General features: G+C 42.8%; 1 protein-coding gene across 4 annotated transcripts in view; it reads left to right on the forward strand.

The window, feature by feature from the left end:
• Positions 1 to 5,111, forward strand: part of LOC128657967 (RNA-binding protein with serine-rich domain 1) — a 45,514-nt gene extending 40,403 nt beyond the window's left edge. For all 4 annotated transcript variants that reach the window (XM_053712404.1, XM_053712405.1, XM_053712403.1 and 1 more), the window contains one exon: positions 3,362 to 5,111. In XM_053712404.1, the coding sequence (XP_053568379.1) occupies positions 3,362 to 3,412 (51 nt within the window). In that variant the 3' untranslated portion in view covers positions 3,413 to 5,111. The remainder of the gene's footprint in view (positions 1 to 3,361) is intronic.
• Positions 5,112 to 16,018: the final 10,907 nt, after the last annotated feature.

A 16,018-nucleotide genomic window follows, 5' to 3' on the forward strand; every position in this document is an offset into this window, starting at 1 on the left:
TTAACGGGACACTACATTTTATAAGCAAAGTATTTAGGTTATTCCCCTCCTCCCTCTAGTCATGTGTGTGTGTGTTACCATATATTTCACTACATTCCAGTGCTGACCTGTTTGCACGAGTGCAGCAATTCTCCTTCAGATACCTGCAGTATAACACCTAGGTTACAGAATAGTAGCCCCCATGATTAGAGGGAGGCACATGACTTATTCTCCTTCAGATACCTGCAGTATAACACCTAGGTTACAGAATAGCAGCCCCCATGATTAGAGGGAGGCACATGAATTATTCTCCTTCAGATACCTGCAGTATAACACCTAGGTTACAGAATAGCAGCCCCCATGATTAGAGGGAGGCACATTAATTATTCTCCTTCAGATACCTGCAGAATAACACCTAGGTTACAGAATAATCTGCACAACAAAAGGGTGAGCGCTAATAAATAGCTAATAACCTCAATGATATATGAGCATATAAATACAATTAGAATTGCCAACAATTTGGCATATTAAAGGAAAGTTCAATTTCAGCCTCCTCCTCACCAACATTAGAGGGAGGCACATGAATAATTCTCCTTCAGATACCTGCAGAATAACACCTAGGTTCTATAATAGCAGCCCCCATGATTAGAGGGAGGCACATGAATTATTCTCCTTCAGATACCTGCAGAATAACACCTAGGTTCTATAATAGCAGCACTCATGATTAGAGGGAGGCACATGAATTATTCTTCAAATACCTGCAGAATAACACCTAGGTTCTATAATAGCAGCACCCATGATTAGAGGGAGGCACATTAATTATTCTCCTTCAGATACCTGCAGTATAACACCTAGGTTACAGAATAGCAGCACCCATTATTAGAGGGGGGCACATGAATTATTCTCGCAGATACCTACAGTATAACACCTAGGTTACAGAATAGCAGCACCCATGATTAGAGGGAGGCACATGACTTATTCTCCTTCAGATACCTGCAGTATAACACCTATGTTCTGTAATAGCAGCTCCCATGATTAGAGGGAGACACATGAATTATTCTCCTTCAGATACCTGCAGTATAACACCTATGTTCTGTAATAGCAGCTCCCATGATTAGAGGGAGACACATGAATTATTCTCCTTCAGATACCTGCAGTATAACACCTAGGTTACAGAATAGCAGCACCCATGATTAGAGGGAGGCACATGAATTATTCTCTCAGATACCTACAGTATAACACCTAGGTTCTATAATAGCAGTACCCATGATTAGAGGGAGGCACATGAATTATTCTCTCAGATACCTACAGTATAACACCTAGGTTACAGAATAGCAGCCCCTATGATTAGAGGGAGGCACATGAATTATTCTCCTTCAGATACCTGCAGTATAACACCTAGGTTACAGAATAGCAGCACCCATGATTAGAGGGAGGCACATGACTTATTCTCCTTCAGATACATGCAGCATAACGCCTAGGTTCTATAATAGCAGCACTCATGGTTAGAGGGAGGCGCATGAATTATTCTCTGATACCTGCAGTATAACACCTAGGTTCTATAATAACAGCACCCATGATTAGAGGGAGGCACATTAATTATTCTCAGATACCTGCAGTATAACATCTAGGTTCTATAATAGCAGCTCCCATGATTAGAGGGAGGCACGTGAATTATTCTCTCAGATACCTACAGTATAACACCTAGGTTACAGAATAGCAGCCCCTATGATTAGAGGGAGGCACATGACTTATTCTCCTTCAGATACCTGCAGTATAACACCTAGGTTACAGAATAGCAGCACCCATGATTAGAGGGAGGCACATGACTTATTCTCCTTCAGATACATGCAGTATAACACCTAGGTTCTATAATAGCAGCAACGTAAAAGAAATGTTTTGTAACTAACTTAAACCCCAGGACCACATAGATGAAAATAAAGGGTGTCAAGTGTGCTTAAAGGGACACTGTACCCAAAAAATTTCTTTTGTGATTCAGATTGAGCATGAAATTTTAAGCAACTTTCTAATTTACTCCTATTATCAAATTTTCTTCATTCTCTTGGTATCTTTATTTGAAATGCAAGAATGTAAGTTTAGATGCCGGCCCATTTTTGGTGAACAACCTGAGTTGTCCTTGCTGATTGGTGGATAAATTCATCCACCAATAAAAAAGTGCTGTCCAGAGTACTGAAACCAAAAAAAAGCTTAGATGCCTTCTTTTTCAAATAATGATAGCAAGAGAACGACGAAAAATTGATAATAGGAGTAAATTAGAAAGTTGCTTAAAATTGCATGCTCTTTCTGAATTACAAAAGAAAAAATTTGGGTACAGTGTCCCTTTAAGGACATATTAAAGATAATTAATTGATGTCTCTGTAGTGTCCCAATTCATACACAATTCACTCTGGGTAAAGCACAATCCCCTGCATGTACAGTCAGTGCTCCTCCATCGGGTAGCACTGCACTATAAATAATGGCAACAATCTGTCAAGTATCAACAGTAAGAGGGAAGACGAGCAAAACAGCTCACTGGCTGTACTCACATCCGTCCGGTTCCTGTCCACTCTAGTGACGGTATGGGTGCAATCTGCACTGCAGCCGGGAGTGCTATCTCTTTAAGGCAGTTGACACCGCTCCAGTTGCTCTCTGCTTCCCGGTGTAATCGCACTGCTGGGTGTGCGAACAGATCCAAATTGCCCAATGCGGTCAAATGCTTACCCCCTTTATACAGGATAATAATGGAGATATATATATACCCCAATTAGAACTCTTTTGAAACAAACATATTTACAGGGTCCAGTGACCCACTGGGCTAAAACTGAGTCAAAGGTAGAAAATTGAAATACTGGCTAGTATTTCAATTTTCTACCTTTTGACTCAGTTTTAGCTCCGGGGGTCATTGGACCCTGTAAATGTTTGTTTCAAAAAAAAAATTCTTTATCCCCTGCTGGACTCCGTGCTCCATTTCTCTCTTTGTACTCTATAAGGGAGGGAGGCACATGAATTATTCTCTCAGATACCTACAGTATAGGACCTAGGTTGTATAATATCGGCTCCCATGATTAGAGGGAGGCGCATGAAATGTATTTAGTGTTTTAGCGTCCCTTTAAGCAACATAATGGGGCCATTTTTTTACAAAGAATCGTAAAATCTAGTGCTTTTCATGATGGTTAATTCAATAGTGATGTAGGTGTCCCTCTAATTAAGCTGTACATAAATATTTTCTGTTAAGAAGTTCTCTCTGTGTTATGTTAGTATTTCAGTGTTGCTAGGTGTCACTCTTTCCAGCAGTCTAATTTTCACGATAGCAGCTTTTTTTTTATATATTTGGATTTGAAGTTAAAATATAAAGTTACAAGAATTTTTTTTTTTCCCCCAGAGGGACAGAAACCGTGCAGAACTTCTGGATTTCTTGAACTCCTCCATGTGACTGATTATACACATACCCCAAATGGACTACTTACAAGCAGCAATCATATATACATAGTATATAGTATTGTATTTTATATACTTATATTTTAAAAGAAAGGAAGGTTTATTGGAGCTGTGACTTAAGAAGACAAAGTATTTGGCAGACCATACGTTTCAACAGTTAAACAATGTGTTTTATGTAAAATGCACAATTCTAGCAGCCTTGCAGAACTGTCAATATAAGAATCGGGAAGATGATTCATTTACTTGGTTAGACCCTACAAGATTAGTGTTTAAATATTACTTTTTTGCTTGGGGGGTAGGGGGAGAACAGATTTATTTTTTAATCAAATTGATATAGAGCCTGCGGAATGTGTTGCAGTGTTCTCCAGCAGCAAAGGGGTTAAAATGACACAAGTCAGTACTGTGCTGTGCAACATACTTTGCGATATACAAGGTGTTTAAAAAGGCTGTTATCTTTTCACAATACAAATCGTTACCATGTACACCACCCTGTGCCCTCTACTGGGGCATATATTCTTGTGTACGAGTTTGATTGACAAGCAGTCAAGTGCATATACATCAATAGAACCTTTCAAGATTAGTCAATAGTTTATTGAACAGAAGCAAAAACTGCTTTTTGTTTTTTTTTGTTTATTTGTTTTTTTATAAAAAAAAAAGCATTGTAATATAGTGTGCAAAACCAGCATACTGTTGGCTTTGTTGATCTATAATTAAAGATAAAAATGGAATTTAAGTAATAGTACTAAAAGTTTGTTAGATAATAAAAGGATTTAGCAGCAAGCCATATTCTAAACTCTCTCATTAAATTGTAGCTGATCCTTTTTGGAATTTTTCATTAAAACTAAATTAACATTAAGTTTCTCCAGGGTTGCTGCTTTAGTAAGAAGATATGTAATAGATGTTTAAATGGACATTAAACACTTTGAGGTAGTAATATAAAGTGATAAACTGTATATGTAAAAAAAAAACCTCTGCAATCTACTTTATTTATTTTGTTCCCTTTTCCTGTAATTCCATTCTGAAACGGTGAGCTTTTCATATTTCTGTTAGAAATGGAAGTGCACACTGTTATTTTCCACACAGCCATTGGCTGCACACTCTAGTGGCCTATTAATAACTATCCCTAATTGGCCACAGCAGAGAAAGAAACCTAGGTTGCAACATGGCAGCGGCAATTGCTTTATAGACACTAAAAGTTTACACTTATTTTGTCAATATTTAAACAAATAATGAAACTTTAAAAAAATACATCTTAATGTTATTACTCAGACTAATCTTTTCTTAGAATGCATCATTCTATCTAGCATTTTAGTTTTTAATGTCCCTTTATACATATTTACTACTGTGATGGGAAACCAAAATGAAACCTTGCAAGATAGTCTTAAATACGTTTGCAGAAAAGATTCTATTCAGTATGGTGTATTTGAACTATTGTAGATAAAAAAAACAAAGAAATGAAGGTTTGCAGTTAGACTTTATTTGCATTCCGAGAATAATTTACAGCGTTCTGTTCATATCACATAAATACTTGAATACTCTATATTACAGCTCTCATGGTTCTGGAATGTGTCTTGTTCTCGTTTTGGCAATTTTTTTGCAATCATCCATTTTTTTGTTTTGTAAACTGTGATGCCTCTTCCCTTGTAAATATTTTCTACCTTTTCATAAAAAAAATAATTCTGAAATCCAGAAAATTGATTCATTTTATTCATGTTATAAAATGTTGTATTGACGTTATTGGTTGTATGATCATCCCTGTATTGTCACTATGGACTTTAACTTCAGAATTTTTTGTTCTAAATTCCCTCTTAAAGGGCCATTATACACTAATTTTTTCTTTGCATAAATGTTTTGTAGATGATCTATTTATACAGCCCATAAAGTTTTTTTTTTAAAATGTATAATTTTGCTTATTTTTAAATATCATTGCTCTGATTTTCAGACTCCTAACCAAGCCCCAAAGTTTTATTTGAATACCGTCAGCTACCTTCTGCAGCTTGCTCCTGTTTGTGTAAAGGGTCTTTTCATATGCAAAAGAAGGGGGAGGGGGGGAGTGTCTTATTTCCCACTTGCAGTGGGCTTTCCAACTACCTTTTCAAGAGAGCTAATCTGAAAGCTTCTAAGTACGTTTTTAAACCATTTTATACTGGATTTTTATATCAGTATCTGTGCATCTTATTCTTTATAGTAGTGTCTATTACATGCAGTTATATGAAAATGAGTGTATACTGTCCCTTTAATTAAAACGCATAGGTCACGAGAATCCTAAAACATGTTGGTTAAAGGGACACTGAACCCAAATTTTTTCTTTCATGATTCAGAGCATGGAATTTTAAGAAACTTTCTAATTTACTCCTATTATGCATTTTTCTTCATTCTCTTGCTATCTTTATTTCCATCTAAAGGGGAGGACGGCTTCATCCATTACTGTCGGGAATTATGAACCTGGCCACCAGGAGGTGGCAAAGACACCCCCAGCCAAAGGCTTAAATACCTCCCCCACTCCCCTCATCCCCCAGTCATAATTTGCCTTTTGTCACAGGAGGACAGCAGAGAAATGCCAAAGATCGGAGTAGTCTCTTATGGAGGGTAGTACTCTTCGCATTGGGACTGGAGTTTTAAGTAGTCCTGTCAGCTTCTCAGTGAGAGCCTGGGGGAAAGTTAGAGTCGGAGATGCAGGGAGAGTCTTTCTGCGAAACCATCCTGACTCATATTAACAGCTCCATAAGCAATCGGCGTCAACGAGTTTCGCTGCCTGCTTTTTTTCACTCAAGTTCATGTCAGGAGCGAGGCTACTAAGCTGTCATATTTGAAGGGCCCTGTTCCTGTTCCACGGCGTAGATTCTGGTAAGATCGTTTCATTTTTTATTACATAATGATAACACTGAAAGACAGGGTCACAGTGTGACGTATTTTATCTTTAAAGAATTAAAGGTTAATATTCATGGACGGGATTGTTGAACAGGGGGAGTTTATACATGATATTGTTTGTGTCATTGCTGCGTTATGTGAGAGAGGATGCTCAGACAATGTGTGGAACTTTCAGGTGATATGGGAGTATTGAGCGGCCAATTTTTGGCGCGTTTTCTCCTTAGGCAGGGGCGGTCCTGCCAGGCATTCCATGTGACCGGGTGTGACTTTTTCCATTCCTCTGTTGATCAGCGACGCAGGAGATAGAAGGGTTTCTGTAGTCCGGATCATAGGAGGTGGCGAGTGCCCCGGCCATTGGAGGTTATAAAGGTGCCTATTTATTAAGTTAATCTAGTCCGTAAGGTGCATTCCCTTTCATCCGTCTCCAATTGCACATGCAGCGCCCCAGGGTCCAACCATTACTCCTGCGGGAGAGATTTGTTGGCTGTCAGATTTTGCGGATCAACTGCAAACGGCGGTATCGAAAGTGATCCATGCCTTACCACGTTATGCTAAGCACAAGCGTAGGGCGTACCATGGCGGCCCGGTCCAGGGGTTGTCTACGCCTGTGGAAATATCAGAGGTGTTATACGATGACGAGGCCCACTCCGACTCTTTGGAGGAGGCCCCTTCTGGGTCGGAGTCTGTGTCATCTAAAGCTCCAGCTGCAGAGGAGCCTGACTTTAGGTTTAGGATGGAGAATTTGCGCTTTTTGCTGAAATAAGTGCTTGCTACTCTGGAGCCGAATCTTCCGGAAGAACCTGCGATTTCTAAGCTTGATAAGATATGAGGACAGGGTGGTGCCTCAGGCCTTCCCGGTTCCTGTTAAGATGGCTAATATTATTAAGAATGAATGGGAGCGATTAGGTTCTTCCTTTTCCCCTTCTTCCTTTAAGAAACTGTTCCGGACTCTCAGCTTGAGCTGTGGGGTACTGTCCCTAAGGTGGATGGTGCTATCTCCATGCTCACGAAGCAGACAACTATTCCCCTCAAGGATAGTTCATCGTTTAAAGAGCCCATGGATAAAAAGTTGGAAAACATGTTAAGGGAGATGTTTCAACACACGGGGTGTGTTTTTCAGCCTGCGGCGGCTGTAGCCACGGTTGCTGGAGCTGCGATATATTGGTGTGAATCCCTGTGTGAAATGGTCGAGGGGGAGACTTCCATCGACAAGATACAGGACAAGATTAAGGCGCTGAAGATCGCCAATTTATTTAATCTGGGATGGGGTAAAGTCTTGGTCTGCCGAGATAAAATCGGCATGAAGGGGTGGCCCCCGAGAGGTCTCCGGACCAAGTGGGGACAGATTATCTCTTTTCTCGCAGGCATGGTCGCAGGACTTTCAGGATCCTTGGGTTCTGGAGGTTATCGCTCAGGGTTACAGGTTAGGGTTCAGATCCCATCCGCCTGGGGGGCAGATTCCTCCTGTCAAACCTGTCTTCAAGACCGGAAAAGAGAGAAGCCTTTCTAGAATGTGTGAGGGATCTCTCCTATCTAGGTGTTATCATACCAGTACCCAAAGCAGAAAGGGGTACTATTCCAATCTTTTTGTGGTTCCAAAAAAGTAGTGCACGTTCTGCACGATTCTGGACCTAAAGTGTTTAAACAAGTTTCTGAGTGTTCCATCTTTCAAAATGGAAACAATCTGATCTATTCTGCCCTTCGTTCAAGAGGGACAGTTCATGACAACTATAGACTTGAAGGACGCTTACCTTCATGTGCCAATTCACAGGGACCACTTCAAGTTCCTAAGATTTGCATTTCTGGACCAACACTTCCAGTTTGTGGCCCTTCCCTTTCGTCTGACGACAGCCCCGAGAGTCTTCACAAATGTTCTGGGGGCGCTACTGGTAGTGGCCAGATTCAGAGGCATTGCTGTGGTGCTCTATCTGGACGACATCCTAGTCCTGGAGCCGTCGCTCAGTCTCACAAATGATCATTCGAGGGCGCTTCTTCTTTTGCTCCAATCTCACGGTTGGAAGATCATCTCAGGAAAGAGTTCTCTGGTTCCCAGCAACAGGGTGGAGTTCCTGGGCACGATAAAACTCTGTCCATGAAGATATTTCTCACAGACCATCGACGCAGGAAGATTGCGTCCTCTTGTCTTGCCCTTCAGTCCTCAAGCCCCTCGGTGGCTCAGTGTATATAGGTAATCGGACTCAAGGTTTCCAGCATAGACGTCATCCCATTCGCCAGGTTCCATCTCAGATAGTGGAACGGTGATCATTCAGAATTATCTCAGCAGATATCCATGGATGCTCGGACTCGGATCTCCCTCTTTTGGTGGATCCGTCCGGATCAACTGTCCATAGGGACATCCTTCTTGAGACCATCCTAGGAGATTGTGACCACGGACGCGAGTCTGGCAGGATGGGGAGCTGTTTGGGGTGCCAGGATGGCACAAGGAAATGGAGGAGTCTCTCCTTCCGATAAATATTCTGGAACTCAGAGCAATCTAAAATGCTCTGAAGACATGGCCTCCTCTGGGGTCGTTCAGCTTCATCAGATTACAGACCGACAACATAACCTCGGTGGCTTACATCAACCATCAGGGGGGGTAGGAGGAGCTCCCTAGCCATGAGGGAGGTATCTCGGATATTGGAGTGGGCGGAGTCCCACAACTGCTCGCTCTCAGAGATTCACATTCCAGGTGTGGACATCTGGGAAGCAGTCTTTCTCAGCAGACAGTCCTTCCATCTGGGGGGAATGGTCTCTTCACCCCAAAGTGTTTGCGGGCATTTGTCTAAGGTGGGGGACGCCGGAGATAGATCTCATGGCATCCAGACTCAATTGCAAGCTACCCAGATACGGGTCGAGGTCCAGGGATCCCTTGGCAGAGCTACAAGATGCCTTAGCGGTGCCTTGGGGGTTCAGCCTAGCTTACATTTTTCCACCGTTACCACTTCTACCTTGTGTAGTGGCATGCATCAAACAGGAGCGGGCTTCAGCCTTTCTGATTGCTCCCTCATGGCCGCGGAGGACGTGATTTGCGGATCTGGTGGCGATGTCATCCTCTCCGCCGTGGAGGGTAACCTGTCGCAGGGATCTGCTGGAACAGGGCCCTTTTCATCATCAAAATCTCGATTTTCTGAGGCTGACTGTGTGGAGATTGAATGCCAAGAGAGGCTTTTCTGAGTGTGAGATTGATACTCTAATTCAGGCAAGGAAGCCAGTCACTCGTCGCATCTACCATAAGGTGTGGAGGACTTACTTGTCCTGATTTTGAGAATCATGGATATCCTTGGCATAAGGTAAAGGTATCCAGGATTTTGTCCTTTCTCCAGGATGGTTTGGAGAAGGGTCTTGCCGCCAGTACCTTAAAGGGACAAATTTCGGCATTATCAGTCTTGTTGCATAGGAGACTCGCTGAACTCCCTGACATCCAATCTTTTGTTCAGGCTCTGTCTAGAATCAGGCCTGTCTTTAGACAGTCTGCTCCCCCATGGAGCTTAAACTTGGTTCTTAAGGTATTGCAGAGAGTTCTGTTTGAGCTTATGCATTCCATTGACATTAAGATTCTGTCTTGGAAGGTTCTCTTCCTATTGGCCATTGCATTGGCACGCAGAGTATCTGAACTGGCTGCCTTGCAATGAGCCTCCTTACCTGGTTTTTCCATGCGGATAAGGCTGTGCTTCGCACGGGGTTGGGGTTTCTTCCCAAGTGGTGTCCGACCGTAACATCAATCAGGAAATAGTGGTTCCTTCTTTGTGTCCTACTTACTTCATATTCTGGATGTGGTTTGTGCCCTGAAGTTCTATCTTCAGGCTACAAAGGATTTCAGATAGTCTACATATCTTTTTGTGGTGTATTCAGGGAAGTGCAAGGGGCAGACAGCCTCTTCTACTACTTTGTCCTTTTGGTTGAGGAGCTTGATTCGCTTGGCCAGTGGGACATAAGCCTCCTCAGAGGATCACGGCTCATTCAACTAGAGCTGTGGCTTTGTCTTGGGCCTTCAAGAATGAGGCCTCTATGGAGCAAATTTGTAAGGCGGCTACCTGGTCCTCCTTACACACTTTTACAAGGTTTTACAAATTTGACATTTTTGCTTCTGTGGAAGCTGTTTTTGGGAGAAAGGTTTTTGCAGGCTGTGGTGCCCTCAGATTAGGGTCTGCCTTTTTCCTCCTGGTTTCATTCAGTGTCCTCTAGAGCTTGGGTATATGTTCCCAACAGTAATGAATGAAGCTGTGGACTCTCCTCCTCTTTAGATGGAAAAAATAAATTATGCTTACCTGATAATTTCATTTCCATCAAGGGGTGGAGAGTCCACGGCTCCCGACCGTATCTCCAATGGGCGGACCTAAATTTATTTTATCTTCTGGCACCATTTATACCCTGATGTTTCTCCTACTGTTCCTTGTTCCCTCGGCAGAATGACTGGGGGATGAGGGGAATGGGGGAGGTATTTAAGCTTTTGGCTGTGGTGTCTGCCTCCTCCTGGTGGCCAGGTTCATAATTCCCAATAGTAATGAATGAAGCCGTGGACTCTACTCCCCTCGATGGAAATAAAATTATCAGGTAAGCATAATTTATGTTTTTAAAAGCAGGGATGTTAATCTTAGCAGCCAGCCCATTTTAGGTTCAGCACCATGGATAGAGCTTGCTTATTGGAGGCTGATATTTACCCACCAATAAGCAAGGATAACCCAGGTTCTCAACCAAAAATGGGCCGGCTCCTATGCATAACATTCCTGCTTTTTAAATAAAGATAGCAAGAGAACGAATAAAAATTGATAATAGGAGTAAATTAGAAAGTTGCTTAAAATTGCATGTTCTATCTGAATAATGAAATAAAATAAAAAATAGGTTTAGTGTCCCTTTAATAAAATAAAGGCCTGGTTATTTTAGAGGGACTGATTCATTTTGACAGAGTGATTACATTTATTCAGGTTAATTTTTTAAATCCAAAAATAGGCCCATTCGAGACTGGCAATAAAAATGAACAGTATTTTTAAAATGTTACCACTAGTTGATATATGTATGCCGCTGCCACATATTATAGCTGTAGATACGCCAGGTTTTTTTTTTTTTTTTTTTGTTTTTTTTTAAAGTCTTACTTAAAAACATTAATTTTTGACTACACATAAGAACCATAAGACTTACATAAATTACTCCTTAACCCACTAACTTTTCTCTTGTAAGGTGTATCCAGTCCACGGGTTCATCCATTACTTGTGGGATATTCTCCTTCCCAACAGGAAGTTGCAAAGAGGACACCCACAGCAGAGCTGTCTATATAGCTCCTCCCCTATCCCCCACCCCCAGTCATTCTCTTTGCAAGCTCTCAACAAGTGGAAGTATAAAGAGATATATGGTGATTTAGTGTAGTTTTTCATCTTCAATCAAGAGTTTATTTTAAACAGTACCGACGTTGTACTGTTTGCTCTCAGGCAGAATTTAGAAGAAGAATTCTGCCTGGAGGATGATGATCTTAGCAGATTGTAACTAAGGTCCATTGCTGTTCTCACACATAACTGAAGAGTATGGGAAAACTTCAGCTGGGGGAACGGCCTGCAGTTTGCCTGCTTTGAGGTATGTTCAGTATAATTGTTTCTAGAGAGATGATAAGTTCTAGAAAATGCTGACAGAGCCTTTTTGGAAATGTGGTAAGCTAGATGCAGTGATTTAATGACTGGGATCAGCTTGCAAGGTTGGGTAATACTCATGTTATTTGTTATCTGGTGATTAGGAGTTAAAAACGTTTGCCTTTTACATATGCAGATCGTTTTTTTGAGAGTGTTTAAACTTGTTTTTGGGGTTGATTTTCCACATTGCCTTTTTCACAAACTCCTAGGAGTGTTTCTTTAAGGCCCCTCTGACATTGAGTGTGGTGGGAGGGGCCTATTTTCGCACCTCAGTTGCGCAGTTGCTTTCATTCCAAGACATCAAGCTGGATTCCTGCTGTGTCTGAGGACCACTAAAGAGGGTTTCTTCGATTTTAAGGGCAGGTAGGCACCACAGCAGAGCTGTGGTGAGGTGTTTAGCGGTTTTATACCGGTGGTAGACGTTTTTTTGAATCCGGTTTGGGGGCCAAAGGGTTAATTGTCCATTTGCAAGTGGGTGCAATATTACCTTGGTTTCCTATACACACTAAAAATTTCGAATCGTTTACTACTTTTTTTTCACTGTTTTGCAGTTTAAGTGCTACTTTTTTTCTCTTAAAGGTACAGTACTGGTTTGAGGAAATTGCTGTTTTTTGCTTTAATAAAGTGTTTTCCAAGCTTGCTTGTGTCTTTGCTAGTCTGTTAAACATGTCTGACGTAGAAGAATCTACCTGTTCAATATGTTTAGATGCCATTGTGGAACCCCCTCTTAGAATGTGTACCACTTGTACTGAACTATCTATAAGTTACAAAGACCATTTTGTGGCTTTAAAAAATATATCACCAGAGGATTCTCAGACTGTAAGAAGGCGTCTAGCTCTCCCCATGGGTCAGAACCTGTTATACCCGCACAAATGACGCCAGATGCGTCTAGCGCGTCTAATGCTTTTACCTTACAGGACATGGCAGCAGTTATGAGTTCTACTCTCACAGAGGTGTTGTCTAAACTGCCAGGGTTACAAGGAAAGCGAGACAGCTCTGGGGCTAGAACAAATACAAAGCTTTCTGACGCTTTAGTAGATATGTCCGTTATGCCCTCACAATGTTCCGAAGTTGGCGCAAGGGATTTGATATCTGAGGGTGATCTTTCAGATTCAGGGAAGTTATTACTTCAGCCCGACTCTGACATGTCAACATTTAAATTTAAGTTTGAACACCTCCGTTTATTGCTTAGGGAGGTCTTAACGACTCTGGATGATTGTGACCCCATTGTGGTACCAGAGAAATTGTGTAAAATGGACAAATACTTTGCAGTGCCTGTTTACACTGTTTTCCCAGTCCCTAAAAGGTTTTCGGAAATTATAACTAAGGAATGGGATAGACCAGGTATTCCGTTCTCTCCCCCTCCTGTGTTTAAAAAGATGTTCCCCATAGCTGACGCCATGCGGGACTCGTGGCAAACAGTCCCCAAGGTGGAGGGAGCTATTTCTACTTTAGCTAAGCGTACAACTATTCCAATTGAGGACAGTTGTGCTTTCAAAGATCCTATGGATAAAAAATTGGAGGGTCTCCAAAAGAAGATTTTCTTACATCAAGGTTTTCTTCTCCATCCTCTCGCATGCATTGCTCCAGTTACGGCTGCAGCGGCCTTTTGGTTCGAGTCTCTAGAAGAGGCTCTACAAGTGGAGACTCCGTGGGATGAGATTTTAGACAGGATTAAAGCTCTTAAATTGGCTAATTCCTTTATTTCAGACGCTGTGTTTCAGTTAACCAAACTTGCGGCTAAAAATTCAGGTTTTGCCATCATGGCGCGTAGGGCGCTATGGCTTAAGTCCTGGTCAGCAGATGTTTCTTCAAAGTCTAAGCTTCTTAATATCCCTTTCAAATTAAAGACCCTATTCGGGCCTGGTCTGAAGGAGATCATTTCTGATATTACTGGGGGAAAAGGTCACGCCCTTCCCCAGGATATGTCTAATAAGTTAAGGACCAGACAGACTAATTTTCACTCCTTTCGAAACTTCAAGAGTGGCGCGGCTTCCGCTTCCCTTAGTACAAAACAAGAGGGAAATTTTGCCCAGTCCAAGCCAGTCTGGAGACCTAACCAGGCTTGGAACAAGGGGAAACAGGCTAAAAAGCCAGCTACTGTCTCTAAAACAGCATGAAGGAGTAGCCCCCGATCCTGGACCGGATCTAGTAGGGGGCAGACTTTCTCTCTTCGCCCAGGCTTGGATAAGAGACGTTCAGGATCCCTGGGCAGTGGAAATTGTTTCCCAGGGATATCTTCTCGAATTCAAAGGTTCCTCACCAAAGGGGAGATTACATCTCTCTCAATTATCTGCAAACCAGATCAAGGGAGAGGCGTTCTTACATTGCGTCCAAGACCTACTGGTTATGGGAGTAATCCACCCAGTTCCAAGGGAGGAACAGGGGCAGGGTTTCTATTCAAATCTATTTATAGTTCCCAAAAAAGAGGGAACTTTCAGACCAATCTCGGATCTCAAGATCCTAAACAAATTCCTCAGGGTCCCATCCTTCAAGATGGAGACAATTCGAACCATTCTTCCTATGATCCAGGAGGGTCAATATATGACTACCGTGGACTTAAAGGATGCTTATCTGCACATTCCGATTCACAGGAATCATCATCAGTTCCTCAGGTTCGCCTTCCTAGAGTGGCATTACCAGTTTGTGGCTCTTCCCTTCGGGGAAGAATCTTTACAAAGGTTCTAGGGTCCCTACTGGCGGTCCTAAGGCCGCGGGGTATAGCAGTGGCTCCTTACCTAGACGACATCTTAATCCAGGCGTCGACTCTTCAAATCGCCAAGTCCCATACGGACATTGTTCTGGCCTTTCTGAGGTCTCACGGGTGGAAGGTGAACGTAGAAAAGAGTTCTTTCTCCCCTCTCACAAGAGTTTCCTTCCTAGGGACTCTGATAGATTCGGTAGAAATGAAAATTTTTCTGACAGAGGTCAGGATATCAAAGCTGCTAACTTCCTGCCGGACTCTTCATTCCATTTCTCGGCCGTCAGTGGCTCAGTGTATGGAAGTAATCGGCCTAATGGTAGCGGCAATGGACAGTTCCGTTTGCCCGCCTACATCTCATACCTCTGCAACTTTGCATGCTCAATCAGCTGAATGGGGACTACACAGATTTGTCTCCTCTGCTAAATCTGGATCAAGAGACCAGGGATTACCTTCTCTGGTGGTTATCTCGGGTCCATCTGTCCAGGGGTATGAGTTTCCGCAGGCCAGAGTAGACTATAGTGACAACAGATGCCAGCCTTCTGGGCTGGGGCGCGGTCTGGAACTCCCTGAAAGCTCAGGGTTCGTGGACTCAGGTGGAAGCCCTCCTCCCGATAAACATTCTGGAATTAAGAGCGATATTCAATGCTCTTCAGGCATGGCTTCAACTGGCTGCGGTCAGGTTCATCAGATTTCAGTCGGACAACATCACGACTGTAGCCTATATCAACCATCAGGGGGGAACAAGGAGTCCCCTGGCAATGATGGAGGTTTCCAAGATAATTCTATGGGCTGAGGCTCACTCTTGCCATCTCTCCGCTATCTATATCCCAGGAGTAGAGAACTGGGAGGCGGATTTTCACCCGGGGGAATGGGAGCTTCACCCGGAGGTATTTGCCCAACTGATTAATCTATGGGGCAGACCGGAGCTGGATCTGATGGCGTCCCGTCAGAATGCCAAGCTTCCTTGTTACGGGTCCAGGTCAAGGGATCCTCGGGCAGCACTAGTAGATGCCCTAGCAGCGCCCTGGTCCTTCAGCCTGGCTTATGTGTTTCCACCGTTTCCTCTTCTCACGCGTCTGATTGCCAGAATCAAGCAGGAGAAAGCTTTGGTGATTTTAATTGCTCCTGCGTGGCCTCGCAGGACTTGGTATGCAGATCTGGTGGACATGTCATCCGGCCCACCATGGCCTCTGCCATTGAGGCAGGACCTTCTAATCCAGGGTCCATTCAAACACTCAAATCTAACTTCTCTACGCCTGACTGCGTGGAGATTGAACGCTTGATCTTATCAAAGCGTGGTTTTTCTGAGTCTGTTATTGATACCTTGATCCAGGCTAGGAAGCCTGTCACCAGGAAGATCTATCACAAGATATGGTGTAAATATCTTAATTGGGGTGATTCCAAG

This window comes from Bombina bombina, chromosome 4, assembly GCF_027579735.1.
Source record: "Bombina bombina isolate aBomBom1 chromosome 4, aBomBom1.pri, whole genome shotgun sequence".
Classification (NCBI taxonomy): Eukaryota; Metazoa; Chordata; class Amphibia; order Anura; family Bombinatoridae; genus Bombina; species Bombina bombina.